General features: G+C 44.7%; 1 protein-coding gene across 1 annotated transcript; it reads left to right on the top strand.

Annotated features, from left to right (window-relative positions):
• On the top strand, window positions 4,139-5,177 carry LOC109948905 (uncharacterized protein K02A2.6-like). Its single transcript, XM_020562766.1, has one exon. It carries the CDS (start codon window positions 4,139-4,141, stop codon window positions 5,174-5,176), a length of 1,038 nt encoding a protein of 345 aa, XP_020418355.1. The 3' UTR covers window position 5,177.

Below are 21,231 nucleotides of genomic sequence, written 5' to 3'. Positions count from 1 at the left end.
GGGTAGTGCTCTGCAGTAGGTGCAAGTGTGAAACAGAGCTAGAGGTGGTCCTAGACAAGCAAAATCAGCCCACACCTAGTGTCTTTGACAGAATTGGAACTATATCCCAAGACAAGACAAGGCAGAAGAGCTGTCTTAGGCCTACACACTACGGCGAAAGGAGGATGGAGCAACCCAGGAAGGAAATATCAGTCAAGACGCCCAGAAACGAAAGACCCTTGGCAACGATCATAGAAGGGAGGTGGTATTCCGTAGGAAGAAGCGGTAGACCGACTCTGGAGCTGACCAGAACCCAGAAAAGAAGAATCCAGAGGCAATACTGTACATATCTTAAAAGCCAAGATAATACGCAGGTACGTTCACAACCCAGTTCTGCCAGGAAAGGAAAGAATCCTGAAACACTTCCCCAGACAGAATAGAAAGCTTGCCAGTCAAGGGAATTGCTGAAAACAGAGCAGCCAGCCAGGTCTCCTATCCATATAGCCTCGTCGTCCGGCAGCCATCCTGACACCACGCGGACATTAGAGAAATCCGGGTCTACCCCGTTACAAAAAGAAGACGATTACGCTGAAGAATATGAAGAAGAGCAATTAGACTATGAACCTTCTGCAGATGATCAGAAAGAGCCCCTCGAAGTAACAAAACAGGATGACTGGACGGAAGAATATGGGGAAGAATTAATGGAATTTGGTGAGGAATTGGACCCAGAAACAGAAGCTTTTGGCGCAGAATTAGAAGACCTCCTACAGGGTGATCTAGGAATTAACATGGTATTCATCCTACCAGGTGAGTTCAGGGCTACCGAAGGACAAAAAAGCACTTTGGAAGGGGACGTTTTCTCCCAGGAGAGCTTTGAGTGTAGGTTGGCAGAAGCAGAGGAGCCGCCAGAACCGCAAGCAGACGACCCTAGGACAGGCAGAACAGCCAATAAACCAGCTACAGAGCAGGCTTGTTTCGCCAAGCCAACCAGAGAAATGGCAAATCACCTCAGACCGTTGTTTATAACGGCAAATCTTGGAGGTATTCCTATCTCCAAGATCATGGTAGATGGAGGTGCAGCCATTAATCTATTACCCCACAGAATGCTGACCAAGTTGGGCAGGACAGAGAGGGATCTAATTCCAACACGATTAACCGTCACCAACTTCGCTGGGGGCATCACCAAAATACACGGCATCTTAGATGTAGATGTCGTAGTTGGAAGCAAAGAGTTGAAAATAGCATTCTTTGTTATAGACACTACCTCCACCACCTACAATGCACTACTCGGCAGGGATTGGATTCACCAGAGCCTTTGTATCCCTTCCACCCTCCACCAGCAGTTAGCAATATGGAATGAAGAAGGCTGCATGGAGATTATAGAGGCCGATCCACGGCCATTCCTACCCTCTGCCATGTGCTTTGAAGCAAGGTATTATCATGATGACCTCGGTCCCTACACTTTCCTTGGAGTCAATCAGAACGGCCGCCCCCATGGTGTCACGGCCCAAAGACTCATTGAAGAAGGTCTAGCCAGTTCTCTAGAGGACTGGAATAGACTTTCTTGTGCCGAACTTCCAGAATTCTGATGTTTAGTCCCAATCAACTGGACAAGGATCGAGCTGCAACAATCCGATCCATCACAAAAAGATTGTTGATATACTGGGGAGAAAGGAGACTTTTCATACAGAATCCAGCCATTAATATGGCAGAATTCACCCATGAAAGCATAAAAGAACAAGAGGAAGAAGTTTTACAGGAGGAAGTGTTGGAATTTGCACCGGCAGCACTAGATGACTCCCTGCCAGAAGTAGAGGACCCTCTACAGGAGATAAACTTAGGAACAGAAGAAGATCCAAGGCCTACTTTCATCAGTACACTGTTAAAGGAACCACTCAAGGCTGAACTCACGGCACTTTTGCAGGAGTTCAGAGATTGTTTTGCCTGGCATTACCACGAGATGCCAGGATTGGACAGGCAGTTAGTGGAGCACAAGCTGCCAATTAAAGATGGCTACCTTCCAGTCAAACAGGCCAGAAGAAGAATGTCTATGGACACAGAACTAAAGGTCAAAGAAGAGATAGAAAGGTTGCTCAAGGCAGGATTCATCAGGCCAGCCGTCTATGCCGATTGGTTAGCAAATATTGTACCTGTTCTCAAAAGAAAAACAGGGGCAGTTAGAATCTGCGTAGATTACAGGAATCTGAATGAGGCATCTCCTAAAGACGAATATCCTATGCCAATGGCAGACATGTTAGTGGATGGAGCCGCTCATAACCAGATGCTATCTTTCATGGACGGCAATGCAGGTTATAACCAGATTATGATGGCAGAACAGGACATCCACAAGACAGCCTTTATGTGTCCAGGACATATAGGTGCTTTCGAGTATACTGTAATGCCTTTCGGTTTGAGAAATGCGGGAGCTACCTACCAAAGGGCAATGAATTCTATTTTTCATGATATGATAGGACATTCTTTGGAAGTATACATAGATGACGTGGTGATTAAATCCCCTGAGGAAGGAAATCACGTAGCAAGTCTGAGAAAGGCATTCCTGAGAATGAGGCAGCACAAGCTAAAAATGAACCCCAAAAAATGTGTTTTTGGAGTCCAGGCAGGGAATTTCTTAGGATTCTCGGTCCACCAGAGAGGTATAGAGGTCGACAGAAATAAAGCAAAATCCATCATAGAAGCTCTACCACCTCGGAACAAGAAAGAACTTCAAAGTCTCTTAGGAAAAATCAATTTTCTAAGGAGATTCATATCCAATTCTGCAGGAAAAATCCAACCCTTTTCTTCCCTGTTAAGACTAAAGCAGGAACAGACATTCAAATGGGAAGAACAGCACCAACAGGCTTTCCAGGAAATAAAGCATTACCTCTCAAATCCGCCAGTTCTGTCCCCACCAAAAAGGGGCAGACCCCTCAAGCTTTATGTATCTGCATCAGAAGTATCCATTGGAAGTCTGCTAGTTCAAGATAACAAAGAAGGGAAAGAACAGGCAGTCTACTATCTAAGCAGAACATTGACAGAAGTGGAAAGAAGGTATTCCGCGATAGAAAGACTTTGCCTGGGCTTATATTTCACTGCTGTAAAGCTCAGGCACTACATGCTGCCACACACTATTTACATCATTGCCAAAACAGACTTAATCAAATACATGCTAACAAGACCAATGCTGAGGGGCAGAATTGGGAAATGGACTTTGGCTTTGACAGAATTCACCCTCAGGTATGTCCCCCAGAAAGCTGTCAAAGGGCAAGCTGTGGCAGACTTTTTGGCAGATCACCCGGGAGAGGAAATTGAAAACATGGATTCTTTGGACATAGCAAATGCAGATCTGTTAACTAGAGCTCATGTTTGCCTTAACAATCCAATCTACTCGATTCATCTCACACCTTGGAAATTATATTTTGATGGATCGAAGACAGACAAGGCTTCAGGAGCAGGGATTGTTCTGGAAGAACCATTAGGGGTCAGGCATTGCTATTCTTTCCAGCTAGATTTCCAATGCACCAACAACAGGGCCGAATATGAGGCTTTGATTATAGGGCTCGAAATGTTGGTAGAATTAGGAGTCCAGTCCGTGGAAATCTTGGGAGATTCCATGCTTGTCCTAAAACAGATTGCTGGAGAATATAAGTGTCTGAATCCCTCTCTGGCTGTATATCTAGTGGCAGCTAGAAATCTGCTAACAGAATTTAGAGAAGCTACTTGGGAGGACATCCCAAGGGAGAAAAACTTCGCAGCCAATGAACTGGCTCAGGTAGCATCAGGCATACAAATGCCTGAAGACTGCGTCCTGAGGATCATCAAGGTAGGAAGGAAAAGTCTACTGTCAGTTCTGACCAGAGGAATGGAGATAGAAGTCAATTCTGCCTTGATCACTAAAGACGATTGGAGGGAACCTATCATGACTTACTTGCAGTACCCCACTCTACCCTCTGAGAAAAGAGTCAGAATCATGGCCACAAACTATCTCATGTGGAATGAAGATTTGGTCCGAAAAAGTGAGGATGAGGTGCTATTAAGGTGCCTCGGAAAGACAGAATATATGAAAGTCATGGGGGAAACCCATGAAGGGGTCTGTGGGGCTCACCAAGGAGGAAGAAAGATGTGCTGGTTAATTAGAAGGTATGGCTACTTTTGGCCAACCATGTTGAAGGATTGCATCAACTATTCCAAGGGATGTGAAGCTTGTCAAAGACACGGCCCAATCCAGCGGGCTCCTTCAGTCCCCATGAATCCAGTAGTGAAACCATGGCCTTTTAGGGGATGGGCAATGGATCTCATTGGCAAAATCTATCCAGCCAGCAGCCAGCAGCATTGTTTTATCATTGTTGCTACAGACTATTTCACCAAATGGGTAGAAGCCAAGCCAATCAAAACCACAACTTCTCAAGAGATCATCACCTTTATAGAAGAACAGATCATACAGAGATTCGGCATTCCAGAATCGATCACAACTGATAGGGGTTCTTCTTTCATATCTAGGGATATGCTAGATATGGCAGAAACATTCAAGTTCAAGCTGCTTCAATCTACCCCCTATTATGCTCAAGCTAATGGACAGGCAGAATCAAGTAACAAGGTGATTATCAATATCATCAGAAAGATGCTGGAGAAGAATCCGAAGCAATGGCATGAGAAGTTGTCAGAAACTTTGTGGGCATACAGAACTTCAAAAAGAGAAGCAACTGGCATGACTCCCTATGCTCTGACCTACGGCCATGATGCAATTCTGCCCATGGAGATAGCAGTCCAGTCTCTTAGAATTGCTCATCAGCACGATCTCATAGGAGAAGATTACTCTCAAGCCATGCTACTTGAATTAGAAGAATTGGATGCAAGCAGGATTGACACCCTCAACAAACTCTTAGCAGGAAAACAGGCTGTGTCGAAGGCATACAACAAAAGAGTCAGAGATAAGAGTTTTGAAGAGGGGGAAATAGTCTGGAAGGGAATTCTGCCCCTTGGAGCACACATAGCTGGATATGGAAAATGGTCACCTACGTGGGAAGGTCCTTTTGTGATTAACCAGATCCTCGGAATGGGGGCATATAGGTTGCAGGACAGAGATGGAGTTATTCACAACGCCCCAATCAATGGCAAATGGTTAAAGAAATTCTACCCAACCATGTGGGATTCACAAGCTGTACAGACAGATCCCGGGATAGAAGAGGAACAAGGCTGACTTCTTCTATTTTTTGAATCCATTTTTGCTTTAAAGATTGTTTCGTTTCTGCTTTTACAGTGTTGTTTTGTTTATTACGTCAAGGGTAAATAAAAATAGTAAAATGCTATTTAAAAGGAAGGTAGAACAAACTTTATTTAAAAATAGCCACCTTAGCGGCAAAGGTGTCCAAAATAAAAAAATAAAATAAAGAAACAGAAATGAAAAACTAAAACCCTAATTTTCTAAGGGTTTCCTGCAGATTCGCCTTCTTGACAGAGAGTTCTTTCTGGAGCAGCACTCCTTGATGAATCGAGGCTTCTGCAATTTCCAAAGCTGGCCTGGAAGCTGCAACCATGCTCTGCACAAGAAAGGTGGCTTTGGTTTTGGAACTCAGTCCAGCCCCAAGTTTGTTCTGCACCTCCCTACACTCTGCCAGCTGTTTTTGGAGTTCTTCAATCTGCTTCTCCAACTTATCCGCGGTAGCCTTAGCCTCCTTATATCCAGCCACCATCTGATCCAGTTCTGTTTTCTGCTTGGCAAAGTCAGCCAGATTAGCTTCATGTGTGGCCTTGCAGAACTCAGAAGTTTTGAACGTAGGCCTAAGATCTTCATAGCGATCATGCAGATTAAGCACATCTCTGGCCAGGCTTAGGCCCATCTCAAGAATAGGCCTCGGAGCCATGTTCTTTCTATGCAACAGGTCCAGGTCCTTCATCAACTGATCTAGAGCCCCTGTATCTTCATCAAATTCCAGCTCAGTGGACTGCCAGATTTTTAACCTCTCCATGGCCTCCTGCACTGCTCTAGATTTTGCCTTGCTCGGAGGAGAGCTGAGTTTCTCCAGCCTCTCCAGTTGAGCATCCAGGTCCATGGCTTCAAATTATTCCAGCTCTGGATCAGCAAAAGAAGCCGTGGCAGATGATCCTGGAAAGGAATGAATAGGCATCTGCAGAAGAGAACATAAGTTAAGACCAGACAGAAAGTGGAAGATAAAGGAGGCTCAAAAGTTATGAAAACTTACAGCGACAATGGGAGGCTTCAGAGGGCTGGACACCGCAGCCAGGGCACCAGTAGCTTTAGGCACTTCCACCTGGAAAGACTGCAAATGTTAAAAAGACAGAACAGACCGAACAGCAGGAAAACATGAACAGTTGAAGGGGAAAATTACCACAACCACAGGAGCAGCTGCAGTCGTTCCCACCCCAGCCTCCGGGACCACAGCGGTTAATTCTGCCTGATCCACGGGGTCTGATGCAGATGGCTCCACCTGATCCTCGGCCTCTGGAGCGGCAGTGGAGTGTTCTGCCTCAGCATCCTCAAAAAGAGCCAGTTCTGAGCTGGTCAGCTCAGCACTCGGACCCTTTTGTTGCTTCTGCGCCAAGGCAATGCTCTCCGCTATCACCTCAGCAGGAATTTCATCCTACAAGAAGGGGGTCAGAACAGAAGGAATGAAGCAAAAGAGGAACTAATGCGAGTCATAGACTAAAACTCACCTCGTCTTCCACCGCTGCCACCTTCTCTTGGGGCACCTCCTCCAGCTCTTGCAGCTCTTTTTCCTGCTCCACCTCCTCAAAGGCTTCTCGCAGCTCATCGTCCGTCCCAGAAGTAGTGGCTGGGATTGCTGCGGCTTCTTCTGCGGCAAAGTATTCCACTTCACCCCTCTTCTTAAGCTTTTTTAACTTAGTAGGAGGAGGAGAAGGACTCCCAGCTGGACAGAACAAAAGGAAAAGATTAGAAAAGAGAAAACAGAATAAATCCAGAGAGAGCAGTTGGAATGCTCCAAACTTACCAGGAATGCCAGGCCGCGCGGTATTATCCAGAGGAGGAGCAGGCCCTTTTCTTTTTCTTCTACCAAAAGGAACAGCCTCGGCAGGGGTTTGTTCTGCCTCAACATCATCCTCTTCATCAGCAGAAGGGAGCTCCAAATCCCCGGCGGCAATGACAGAAGAGACTGCACCAAGCAGTTAGAGGTTAGAGGCCAATCCAACAGGAAAAGACAGAAGAAAATTAAAAAGGAAAGGCTTACCAATCACTTCTCCAGCCTGGACAGACTGTCCACCCACGTTCTTTGTCAGGGAAGGATCTAATAACAGGCAGAACATAGGTTAAAAACAGATTATCAAGACAGAACAAGTCCCAGACAGAATCAAGTATCTACCTTTTATGATTTGTGCATTAATGTCCTTAATGGTCTGGATCATATGCGCTTTGGCCTCCCCCTCCGCAAAAAGATGCCAGTTCTCCCAACCGTCAAAAAGCGTCTTGAGGGCAGTAACAGAAGCTGGTAGATTTTCGAATCTGGTTTGCCACCAGGCGTCAAAATCAGCAGAACTGCAGGAATTTGGCTCCCATGAGGGATAGGGGGCATCCGTGCTATTATTTATCTTGTTCACTGCACACCGGGCATCCTTGTGCACCTCCAGATCATCTACATCCCTCCAGGAATGGGCCCGATTGCAACTCCGATATGATTTCAACGGTATGAGCTGAGGGCAGCCAAGCTGCCTTGCACAGAAGTTGGGATGATAAACTTCTGCCCCAGATGATAGTTTGGAGGTTTGCCCCCGCCATGGGGCAGATCTCTGGGCAAAGTAATGCTCAGAAATTTCTTCCTGAAATCTGTTCTGGCAGCCTCGTCTTCCGGTTCTTTCTCGAAAAGCCGAGATCCAGTCTGGAACCAAGGATAGGTCCTTCTGATCACCACTTGCCACTGAGCAGCCGACCTCTTGGTACAATGCCTGAAGAGCATCAAATACTCCTCAAGAGAGCGCTTGGGCACTTCTGCCGATATCAGGGAAAGGGCCAGAACTTGGTCTTCAGGCAGAACTATGTCTGGAAACCTTAACTCGGGGAAATATACCTGCAGCCAGATCTGGATCATCCAGAATGCGCCAGGAGCAGACAGGTTCAATGGATTCTCAAGAGTGGCAGTATATAGATTCTTGAAAAGGTGGGCCAGAACTGTTGGTCCAAGCCCCACATCAGTGTGATTGTGAAGTGCTTCTGCCAGATGTCTGTATTCAAGCAGAACTGCCGAAGACCGATTGGGGAAGACAAATCGGTTCAGCCAATACAGAAGGAACAACATATGTTGCTGATCCTTGTCCTTCTCAGCGCTGAATCTCTTCAGATAGTTGGAGAAGGAGCAGTTCTGGTTGATCGTGGCTGGAGAGATAGTGAAGGGAGTGGCCACTTTCTCTTGGTTCTTTCGCCTGTGATAATCCCCAACAGCATCAACAGGTCTGCCATGAGGCCTAAACCCAAAAATCTGAGCCATGTCCAGCAGAGTTGGAGCCATGGGACCCACACGAAAATCAAATGTGTTGCTGGCAGAATTCCAAAAACACAAGGCAGCAGCAAGCAGGTTCTCATCTCTGTTAATCGACTGCTTGGACAGAAGAATGGCGTCATAGAGCCCAGCTCTCCTCCAGTGACCCCCATATCTCGGGAGAAGTCTGTCAATCCAGTCTGCCCATTTGACTGGACTGTTCCTCACCTCGTTGGACGGGAAAGATCGACTCAAATTCTTGCTAACCCAAGAATGAGAAGCCAGGGCGGAAGTACTCTCGAAGCACAAAGGAGCCTCGGCGTCCTTTTCCAGCAGTTCTGCCGCCTCAGCCGGAACAGGACCAAACCAGTGAGGTCCCAGCACCAGGGTATTCTCGAACAAATGAAGAACATTTTCATCCAGATTCTTCTGAGCAAAAGGATGGAGCTTGCTCCTAACCTCTATTGCGTGGGCATCAATACCGCTCCCAGTAATGTATTCAGGAGGGATTGAAGCTGAAGAAGACTGAGCATGGGACCTTGGGGAAGAAATTTCGGATTCAAGGAAGGAAGCAGAGAGAAAAGGGGGAAGTTCGAAGGAAACGATGAAAACCCGAAGAGAAGTTCCAAGTTTGAAAGGCTAAGAGGCAGTGGGTCTGAAATTTCTTTTTAAAAGGGAAGGCTCGAAACGTGAGAGGAAGAAGAAGATACGGCAGCTGGTGATTATTGGCTAGTAACTAGCCAAATAAATAGCCGTTTTTCTTCTCCCACGAACTCTAGATCATTATGGGCGGACGTGACAGACGCACGAAGCGGAAAAGACTGGAGCGCAAATTCATGGCAAAAAACATTAAGTCTGAAAAACCGTTCCAAAAACAAGTTCAGACTTAATGGGGGCATTGTTTGGGCCTAAATTTGACACACCAAAGAGATCCAGAAACAGGCCCATGGTGAAATACTTATCCAGTCCCAAAAAACCCAAAGTGTAGAAAGCTGTCATATTGGGCCTTTGAAGATCAGCCCACAAAATATTGTTTAAACTCAAGCCCAAGAGACTAAAGACACATTCACGTGGCTACCTCACCTCTCTGGAAAGTCAGCAATTCCAACTAGAGTTTTTATGTGAGAAGGGACGTTTCTGAAAACACTGCCGAGGAAGAAAAATCAAAGGGGCGTCTATGATCAGAGACTTTTTTTTTGCTCCAAAGCAACACACCATCTTCTAAAAAGATTTCGCAAATCACGTTTTCAAGAGCAGGAAACAGGGAGTTGTTCAGAAAATACAAAAGAAAAATCAAAACCGCCATAGGATCAGCTCACACAGACGGTGGCATTAAAATAGAAAAACCGTCAGGCAGGAAACCAGGGAAGGGATCGCTATAGGAAGTGACCACTGGGAGTCTATCTGCCATAATTGATAAAAATCTTTCCTGCTTTACGTTTTGAGAAATCTTTTGCCGCCCATTATTAAAATATAAAACCACCTTCAAAAGGAGGGTCTCTTATAAAAACAGAAGCAGGCAAGAAAGAAAGGACACTCAACTCATCAACCAAAAAAACAACAGCAAGAAAAACAGCCAAGAGCTCACTTAAATTCCAAGAGAAACCAACCTTAAATCAGAATTCCAAGGTTCAGACTTAGAAAACAAATTTCCTAGAACGAGATCCCTCGTTACAAATTTGGTTCAGCAAAAGCCAAGACAAACATAGTCTGAGTTTTCACAACTATGAAAACCTCAACAAATTTTACAGCATGGTTCCAGCTTGCTAAATCCTCGAGAATAGCCACTTCTGTCCCTTCAGACTGAAGAAGTCACAGTTCTGCCCGCTCAAGAGCCTCCCAAGGCTTGAAGTAGATTGAAGCTCTGCCAAAATCGAACTTTGGTATCGATTTACAGCTGAAGCCAAGCAGCTAAAGTTGTTGACAGTACAGTCCAGCATAGACATACCCAGTCCAGCCCGGATCAGAAGTTTCTACCTAGGCAGAAATGGGATTCCAGCCATCCTTTTGCCTTTCTAGAGTTGATTTCTCCCTTCTTAATTTTGTAAAAGGCAGTTCTGCCTGAAACAGTACTTTATTATTATCTATTCTGGCCAGAACAACCATTTTGATACTGAGATAAATTGTGAAAGTCCTCACCAGTCTGAGGCAAGAAAAGAACTTACTTGGGAGATATTCCTCACCCAAATTCACAATCGTTTGTTTTAGAAGTCAGTAACTTGAGGCGCAAGTTATCCACTCTAAAAATAAGTCTGCTAGAATTTACATTGCTAGCAGTGGCACGCTCGCACACCAAAGAAAGCTGACTTGTCGACCAACAAGTGGTCTCCAAGCCAGTGGGGAACTTCGCCCTTCCACATCAGGAGTTAAACACGAAAACGGGTGAACACCCTCTCATTCTCACTCACTCTCAATCTTGCCAAAAGTTATATTCTCTCCAAATTTTAAATTTGCCGGAAGATCTAGTCAGAACCCACACCAGACATGGAGAAAAACAAGATGGTTCTCAGAGAAGGCCTCGAATCGGAAGAAAGCGACGCTAGGCAGTCTGCCCACGACAGTACAGGAAGCAGACGTTCCAGGACTGGCTCCAAAAGGATGAGTCAAATAAAGGAGTTTGTAGGGAATCGTCGAGACTTTGAAGGCTAAAGTTGAGGATTAGGACGCTATCGAAACATATCCTCCGCCACTACCACCACAATAGGCTTGTATTAGGATTTTATTATTGTACTTTGTTAATTTATGTGTACATTTTGAATATTATATATAATTTGATCACTATTTTTCATATGTAATTTTATTTTGAATATGTCAATTTAAATTAAAGTAATTAAATAAAAAAAGCATGCAATTAAATTAAATTTAAAAAGTAAAAATTTGAATAAATTAATATAAGAGAAATAATAAAACAAAAAGTCAAAAACCTTGCGCGAAAAAATATTTCGTCGCGTGACAAAATATTTCGTCATGCAAACTATTAAATTAGTTTATTTTAATTAAAAATTTTAAAACACCAAAAATATTTCGTCGCACAAATATTTGCGCGACGTTAGTATTCATCGCCCAAGGTAGATTTGTGCGACATTAAGGTTTGTTGCGCAAAGTAGCTCTGTGCGACGAAGATTAGGTTTCGTCGCGCAAACCCTATCTTCAAGAGATTTCCACGACGGATCATGCGCGACCAAAATTTCGTGTATAGTTTTTGCGCGACGAAATTGTACTTTGAACAACAAACTTATTTCGTCGCGCAAAGTGTTTTTTATAGTAGTGATTACGTACATTGGCCAAAATGGTACAATATGCTATCAACTTTTTTTTTTCTTTTTGGTAGGACAAAGATGCCATCAACTATCTAGCAAAATTCCAATTTTGCATATTAGCATAATTTGAAAAGGACTTAAGCTCTCAACTTATTATATATTTTTTGGCTTTTTTGTGAAGAAGCTTTCAACTATCACAATGCAAATTCCAATTTTGAATATGTACAGATGTCATTGTTTGATTGGGTTGGAATTCTTACCTAAGATGTTGACTTGGTGTCCCTGGTTAGTACATGGAAAGAAGGGGAGGTGAAGAAGTTGCTAAGCATCCTTGATCACTAATAAATGAAAGGTGGAGAAGTTGCTATAGCTGTAGGATAAACTTAGCAATAGCAACAAAGCATAAAATGAAAAGGAAAAGAGAAAAAGAAAAGAAAAGAGGGAATGTATCAATTTTAGACAATTTTATTGTTAGAATATCATAATGTATAGGGATTTTTGTAGAAATGTCACCTGAACTTATACCTCAATTTCAATTTGTCATTTTAAAAAAATATTGAAGAGAAATGTGACCTTAATTTTTTAAAATCCATGAATTGTCATCTGACTTTATCACATCCAATTTTCCTTCCATTTTTAAGGGCATTTTAATGTTTCCATTTTCAAGGGTATTTTAAAAATAAAAAAATCATTATATAAAAAAAAAAAATTGTATATCTTTTAATTAATTAAAATTGGAAAAAATATATATGTCTTCCCTTCCCCATCCCATGAGTGCCATCGGCAGCTCCAACCAACCTAGCCCACCTTTAAATGCATTCCCCCTTCCTCTTTCACTCTCTACCATGGAACTGTTGAAGTTTTGGCTCACCATGATGCAGGAGGAAAGAAGGAACCAAAAGGGCTGCAAGAAGATGCAGCGGCTGCAGAAGAAAAATCACTGGTGCACAAGCAGTAGAGGGGCGATTTTGCAAGCGCTCAAGCGGATCGTTTGTGCTGTGCGATTTCCTGACTAGATCTGGACAGAGTTTCTCCTAGTTTTGGGGTCTTTTATGTTTCCTATGTTGATGGTGGGAGCTTGACTTTGATGCTGATGCCTCTAAATGTTGATCTTTTGGTGATAGGGAACCAAAATCAGCACAAAATCATAAGCTTACCCATTTGTTAAAGGGAACCAATGACATAACCACCGAAATTCTCCGCTGCAACTGCGGAAAGCAATCTCAGCCTTTTTCTTCCAAAACAGACCTTATGCGTCTGAGACACTTCCCAAGTCGCCCATGGAAGCTAACATCCTTAGAATCCTAAGAAACAAGATAAACATTTTGAGAGAGAGAGAGAGAGAGAGAGAGAGAGAGAGAGAGAGAGAGAGAGAGTTTGTTACTCAGCTCCTTCATGAGAATGCACACATTCTCTCACACTGACATTCTAACATAAACATTCCCTTTTACACAGTAGAGAATATGATCTCAGCCATACAACTTTATGTCAGCAATATAAGCTGTACACTTGGCATGAGCTAGGACATATGAGACCTACACTCTAGGATTAAATCTAAGCCTTACATCTATCTAGCTAAGAATTTAAACCAGTAAATAATTTACATTTCAACATTCCCTTCTAAATTGTTAACTAGTTTAACCCCAAGCAATCCTCTCAAATAGTTGAATCGATCTTCAGGAAAAGCTTTAGTGAAAATGTCAGCCACTTGCTCTTCAGACTTGCAGTACTTCAAATCCACTACACCATCTTGTAAAGCATCTCGAATGAAATGATATCTGCAGTTAATATGATTGGTCTGTTGATGAAAAACTGGATTTCTTGTCCTTGCAATAGCAGAAGTATTATCCACCATTAATGGAGTTGCATCAGTCTGCAATTCTCCAAAGTCCTCTAGCACAAACCTCAACCATATAGCCTGTGTAGTAGCTTCACTTGCACTAACATACTCAGCTTCGGCTGTGGAGAGAGCAACACTGTGTTGCTTGATAGATGCCCAAGAAAACACACCACTGTCAAAAGAGATAGCATAGCCAGAGGTGCTTCTCATGTCATCTTGGCTTCCACTCCAATCACTGTCACAATACCCGATTATAACAGCTTCTTTTCCCTTATGATATTCAAAACCAAAATCACTTGTGCCTAGGATATATCTCAGCACCCTATTAGCTGTTCCATACTGTTTCTTTGTTGGATATATCTCAGCATCCTCTTGATCTTGAAGCCACTTTGCAATTCCACCATAGCCTTAAACTTCTTGAAGATATTAAATACCTTAGACTTATACTGCATGAAATACACCCAGCACATTCTAGTGCAGTCATCAAGGAAAGTCAAGAAGTATTTGTTCCCACCTATTGTTGTAGACTGCATTGGTCTACAGACATCTGAATGAATAAGTTCCAATGGCACACTTGCTTTCCAAGTTTTCTCTTTACCAAAGGCTTCTCTATGGGCTTTTCCAATTGCACAACTTTGGCAAAGTTCATCTGCATTCCCAATTTCTAGTACTCCACAAAACATTTCCCTTTGCTGCAATAGTTTCAAACTTTGCAAATTTAGATGATCAAATCTCCCCGGGTGTGGTCTATTTACTCCAATCTTTTTTACAGGAATCAAGAAAGAGAGAGAAGGAAGATCGAAGGTTGAAGGATCTAGAAGCGAATATTCTTCCGAGAGATTATTTGTGCAAACATTTGGTGTTTTCATTGAGAGCACGAGTTATACTCAACGCATGCTCAAGGAATCCGTTCCTCCTATTTTCCAAACCGAAGCCTTCCAAACAACCATGGTTGGAAGCAAGCGCACGAGGAGCAAGACCGCCGCGATGACTCAATCTGTGACGGCCCAAAGCTACTCCTCTCACGATCCCACGATCGACATGGAGGCTTCACCACCTCTCGCTACCATGAACCCTCAGTAGCCACCCCGTGTGACTGGAACCACCATGCCACCTGCCGGACTCGAAGCAAGGACCACCGCACCGGCCTCTGTCATCGTCATACAATCTCAAGGCCTCGTGGCCGGATCTAGCCACCTTCATAGCACCGTCGTTGAGCATGGTGGAACCTCACATCAAGGTGGGCTCACTACCACTGCCGACTTTGGCCCAATTGTGGAGCAACTTCAAGCATTGCCTCCACGCTCGACGAACGCTCCCATGTACACATCTAATGAAACCCTAGTCTGTGTACAATTGGGCTCCACACATTTGTCTCCTCCCAATCCACACAGTCAAGTAGACCTTAATTTGAGAGTTGACCAGCTAACTCAGAGAATGGACAACCAAAACAATTTGATGAGGCAGCTCTTCAACCAAATAAACTTGGCTCAAAACCTTCGCCTTGGACAACAGGGCGAAGAGAGAATGATGGACAAACGTGCTGATAGGCAGTTCAATGGATACCAAGCAGGTCGAGCAGGAGTAAGTAGACAAGGAGATTGACAACAACGCAATCAGCTTGCTGACATGTCGCAAGCATCTGCGAGCCACACTCAGAGCAGACGAAGTCTCCCATCCATATTGAATTTAAGGACCAATGTGCGTGATAGGCTGGGCCCAAGACTTGACATCCGCGTTCTCCTGGGCCCGCAAGAAAACATTCATGAAAGGCTAGGCTCCTAGGGAGGTCAACCTAACGGCCATCGCAATGAGGATCATGAAGAAAAGGCACTCTGTTGCCCGCTCACAGAGAAATATTCACGAAAGGCTAGGCCCTTAGGGAGGTCAACTTGATAACCCTCACAACGAGAACCATGAAGAAAGGCACTCCGTTGCTTGCTCTCGAAGAACCAATTCTTGTCGCCAAGTTACAAAAAATCCCTAGCAAGCGCAATCCACCAACACGCCGCCTAAGCAGTTCAGCAGAGAAGGTCGACCCTTGCAAACCAACGAGGAAGTTAATTAGCCTCGCCCAAATCGTAAAGGTCATCAACGTGACCGACTAGCCATGTGTACGGAAGACGTTGAGAATCTTGTGAATAATCAACTTCTAGACTTAAAGATTGGCTGAAATTTCGAAGATCCACTACGTGTGGAGGTAGACCAAGAAAACTCCTCACCTTTCACCGCTGAAATAGAGCAGGCTGCTCCCTCGAAATGATTCTCAACGCTCTCTTTCACATGCTTCAAAGGCAATTCTGATCCCAATAGCCATATGAAGCATTTCAAGAGCCTTATGATTTGCTACAAAGCCGAAGATGCGCCATTGTGCAAAGTGTTTGCAATGACTTTGCGGGGAGCAGCTTAGGATTGGTTCCATACCCTGCCATCCGGGTTGATCAGCAGCTTCAATGAGCTTGCTTATGTTTTCACCAAAGAGTACACTTCTTATCAGACGATTAAGAAGAACCCTGACCACATGTACAACCTACGCAAGAAGCCAGATGAATCCATTCGAGATTACATCAAGAGATTCAAAGCAAAAAAGGCCAACATTCTAGGGTGCGATGACCGAATCGCATCCTCTGCATTCAAGAAAGGTCTTCCAGCAAAACACGACTTATACCGTGAGCTAACTTTCACTCCCATCCAGACTCTGGCAGAGGTTTTAGCGATCGCGGAACGCTATGCACTCTGGGATAACGATCTAATCGCCGCGAAGAAGTCCACTGAGCAGGAAGATCGGCCGACCAAGCGGGCAAACCAAAGAAGCGACAGGCTTGGCAGTAGGGATAAAGACAAGCGCAGGACGAGCACACAAGGAGACGCTATGACAAAAGAGAACTACACCAAGTTCTCCATCCCTATACATCAAAATTTAGCCGAAGTAAAGGACAAACCTTGGGTAAAAAGACCTCCACCCTTGAAAGGAGATCCGGATTAGAGGGATACCAGAAAGTATTGTGCTTTCCATGCGACACACGGGCAAAATACGAATAATTGCTTTGCTTGGAAAGCGCACCTCGAAGAACTCGTGAAAGAAGGTCACTGCAAGGAGTTCATCTCGAAGCAAGCTATCTAGCAGATTGAGGACTGTGATACCGCCAAAGAGCCACCCCAGAAGGTCATAAGGATTAATACAATCCTAGCCGACTCCGAGGAGTCCGGACTGACCAACAAAGAATAAAAGAGGAAGATCAAATAGGCCATCATGATCTCCCAGGTCTTCATTAGTCTCCCACTGGCAGAAGACGATCTCGTGATTGACTTCCAAAAGAAAGATCTAATCGACCTTGATCTACCACACAACGACGCCTTTGTCATCAGCATTCAAATTGCTCAGGCCATAGTTGACTGAATCCATGCAGACGAGGGCAGTGCAGCCAACATCCTACAATTGGTAGTCATCCAATAGATGAGCTTAGAGACAAAGATCAATAAATCAGCCAAGTCACTGACTGGCTTCAATGGCGCAACAACAGTTATCGTGGGCACGATAGATCTCGACATCTACTCCCAACCTGTAATCAGCTCGCAAACATTCATGGTCACTGATGAAGTCTCACCCTACAATGGTATTCTAGGTAGACCATGGATTGGCAAGATCAGCGCCATCACCTCCGCCACACATCAGAAGATCCGCTACCCAATCCCTGGAAGCGGTATCGGCCAGATCAACAACGATCAGGCAATGGTGAGGAAATGCTCAGCTCAAGGGCTGAACAAAAGCAAGCAAACACAGTTCTCCTTGTGAATCAGGCATATCTAAAGGGAGTAGAACAAGCAGAGGAGAAGACAAATCCCGTTCCTGACAGCCGAGCAAACCGAATAGGAAAAGGAATAACTACTCCCCAATAGCAATCAAAGAATCAGGACCAGGTCGAGGGAATCCGTCCGGAGGTCTCTCCTGAAGAAGGATGGAAGCCCGAGGAGGACGTTGAGCTAGTACCCTTGATCCTGACAAGCCAGAGAGAAAAGAAAGGATCCGCTCGTGCCTAAGCCAGGAGGAAAAGGCAAAGCTTGCAGCCTTCCTCCAGAACAACGAAGACGTATTTACATGGTCACTATCCGACATGCCTAGCATCGATCCCCAGATCATCTGCCATCGCCTACACGTCAACCCAGCTATCAAGCCTGTAGTGCAGAAGAGACGCAACTTCGCCCCCAAGCGGGTTGCCATCATTGAAGCCGAGATCGACAAGCTTCTAGCTGCCGGTTTCATTGAAGAAGTCTCCTACGCAGAATGGCTGGCGAACGTTGTTCTAGTAGCAAAGAAAGACAAAGGCCTGTGGAAAGTGTGCATCGACTACACCGACCTCAACAAGGTGTGCCCTAAGGACAACTTTCCACTACCAAGAATTGATCAACTCGTAAATTCAACTTCCGGCAATCAACTTCTAAGCTTCATGGACGCCTACTCCGGCTACAACTAAATCATGATACATGAAGACGACAAGGCAAAGACCTCATTCATCAACGAAAGAGGTACATAATGCTACAAAGTCATACCCTTTAGGCTGAAGAAAGCCGGAGCAACCTACCAAAGGTTGGTGAACAAAATTTTCAAGGAGCAAATCGGCAAGACTATGGAGGTCTACGTAGATGACATGTTAGTCAAAGCTCCCAAGCGAGCAGACCACATCAAGAACCTTGCCGAGGCATTCAACCTACTTCGAAAATACAACATGAAGTTAAACCCGAGCAAATGCACGTTTATAGTCTCGTCAGGCCGATTCCTGGGATACTTAGTCACCCAAAGAGGAATTTAGGCACATCCAAATCAAATCAAGGCTACACTCAACATGAAGTCACCTACCACAACAAAGGAGATACAAAGTCTAACGAGTAGAGCGGCAGCTCTCAACCGATTCCTCTTAAGATCTACCGACAAGTGCAGGCAATTTTTCAAAGCCTTGAAGAAGGGACACAAAGACAAGTGGGATGACGAGTGTGAAGTAGCTTTTCAAAACTTGAAAACCTACCTCACTTCACCTCCCTTACTTTCAAAACCGATACCAGGCAAAAACTTGTACATCTACCTGGCGGTGTCTGACTCAGCTATTAGCTCAGCTCTCATCTGAGAAGAGCTGGGGGCACTACATCTGGTATTCTACACTTCAAAAGCTCTCCTCGATGCAGAGACTCGCTATCCTAAATGAAGAAGCTCATTTTTCGCTTGTGATTTCTGCGAGAAAACTAAGGCCCTACTATGAAGCGCATCGGATAATTGTCATGACAGAATTTCCTTTGAGATCAATCCTCCACAGCCCCGACGCTTCTCAGTGACTCATGAAATGGGCTATCGAACTCAGTTAATACGACCTCCTCTACGGGTAGATTTTGTTATAGAGTTTACTCTGATAGCCGAAGAAGAGAAGATGGTCACCAAAAGCAAGGAAAAAGCAGACGACACCTCCCCTACCGATTCAAACCCACCTAACGACATATGGCAGTTGCATGTAGACGGAACATCAAATCACAAAAGAGCGGGGGCAGGCGTCGTCATAATCACCCCATGCGAAACTTTGTTGGAACAAGCTATCACATTAGGTTTTTATGCTTCAAACAACGAGGCAGAATATGAGGCATTGCTTGCAGGATTACGCCTAGCGAAAGAACTGTCGATCAAGAGATCGGCCATCTACTCATGCTCCCAGCTGATCACGAATCAAGCCTCAGGCGAGTACATGCAGTTCAGACGCTTCATCCCCTTGAACACCTTGACCGGCCAAGCATCGAAGAAATAGAGCCAATTGACTCAATGCAGATCGATGAAAACCCCAGCTAGCAAGACCCCATCATCGACTACTTAGTGAATGGAAATCTACCAACGGATAAGTCCGAAGCTAGGAAGGTCCAACAGAAAGCCACGAGATATTACATGCAAGGCAACAAGCTCATTCGCAGATCATACTCCAGCCCTCAGCTCAGTTGCATAAAATACCCTCAAACACTTGAAGTCCTCTGCAAAATTCACGACAGCGAGTGTGGCAACCACTTTAGGGGCAGGTTACTCGCCCAGAAGGCTTTAAACGTAGGCTACTTCTGGCCTACTTTGCACCATGACTCCACTGAATATGTCAAAAGATGTGATCGCTGCCAACGGTACAAACCAATTCCTAATCTGCCTGTCGAAATCTACCATCCGTAGAACAGTCCGTGGCCTTTCATGCAATGGGCCATCGACTTAGTACGCCCCATGCTAACGGCACCTGCTAAGAAAAAAATGATGATCGTCGTAACTGATTACTTTACTAAATGGATCGAGGCTGAAGCTCTATCCTCTACTAAAGAAGCCGATGTGGGACATTATTTGTCTATTTGGCTACCTACGATCACTAGTTACCGATAATGGCTCACAATTCATTGGCAAGCAGATCACCGCCTTTTTCAAAAAAAATACACAGTGGCCCATAAGTAGCGTCATTCGGGAGACACATGACGACGACTAGAAGCGTCCTTTGGGAGATGCAGCCTGCAAAGAAGCGTTCTAAGATAGGCTAGGAATTTCCTAAGGGAAGTATCCAGGTTCCTATCTGCAAAGAATAGTCATACAGTTGCCCATAAGCAGCGTCCTAAGGGAAACGCATGGTGATGACCAGAAGCGTCCTAAGGGAGACGCAGCCCACAAAGCAGCGTCCTAAGGGGGACATAGGGTGCGCCAGGAATTTCTTAAAAGGAGGTATCTATACTTCCTGCGGGAAGTATCCAGGTTCCTATCCGTTTCCTAAGGGAGGCAGGATAGTCAAACAGTTGCCCATAAAAAGCATCCTAAGAGAGACGCAGGTCGACGACCAGAAGCGTCCTTCGGGAGACACAGCCCTCAAAGCAGTATCCTAAGGGAGCCACAGGATGCGCCAGAAATTTCCTAAGGAAGGTATCCAGGTTCCTATCTGTTTCCTAAGAGGGGCAGGATAGTCATACAGTCGTCCATAAGCAAGGTCCAAAGGGAGACGCAACCCGCAAAGAAGCGTCCTAAGGAAAACGTAGGGTGCGCCAAGAATTTCCTAAGGGAGGTATCCAGGTTCATATCCATTTCCTAAGAGGGCAAGATAGTCATACAGTTGTCCATAAGCAGCGTCCCAAGGGAGACACAGGGTAACGACCAGAAGCGTCCTAAGCTTTCTCCGAAAAATGCAGAATACATCTAGAGTCCCTCAAGGGGGTCCTTGGCTTTTGCCAAAATCTTAAGGGAAATGTACAGCCCATACACTAGCTGGTGACTCAAGCAGTTCGCGATACAATATGCAAATTGAAGTTGAAAAAATAATAACTGAAATTTCCATAGTAAAGTGACCAACCGCCAAGTTCAACAAAAAGAAAATGGTCAAACAAGACCAATTATTCTAAACGAAGAGCAGACTACAAAAGCTGAAAAGAAATAAAGGAGTCTTCATCGACTCCGAGACGCTAGCAGGAGATCCCTGATTTGCAGTTTCTTCTGCGTCCGCCTGATCAGCCACGCTCTCAGCAACTCCACTTGCCTGATCCGCGACATCTGCCACCACCTCTTTTTTGAAGCAGATGAAATTTTGCTTCCCTTTGTTTTTCCAAGAAAAAAACTTGAAAATGTATCAAGATCATCAGCCTGATGGATATGATCAACCAGCTTGAAGCAAGTAGACGGGCTTGACAGGAAGTTCATCTTCAGCAGATCAGACAC

Source organism: Prunus persica, chromosome G4, assembly GCF_000346465.2.
Source record: "Prunus persica cultivar Lovell chromosome G4, Prunus_persica_NCBIv2, whole genome shotgun sequence".
NCBI classification, from domain to species: domain Eukaryota; kingdom Viridiplantae; phylum Streptophyta; class Magnoliopsida; order Rosales; family Rosaceae; genus Prunus; species Prunus persica.
Note: the sequence above shows the minus strand (reverse complement) of the source record. Positions and strands in the feature narration are given on the sequence as shown.

Bases quoted from the DNA above. Each gene is read 5' to 3' on its own strand.
- LOC109948905 (XM_020562766.1), top strand. From the start codon at position 4,139: ATGTTGAAGGATTGCATCAACTATTCCAAGGGATGTGAAGCTTGTCAA.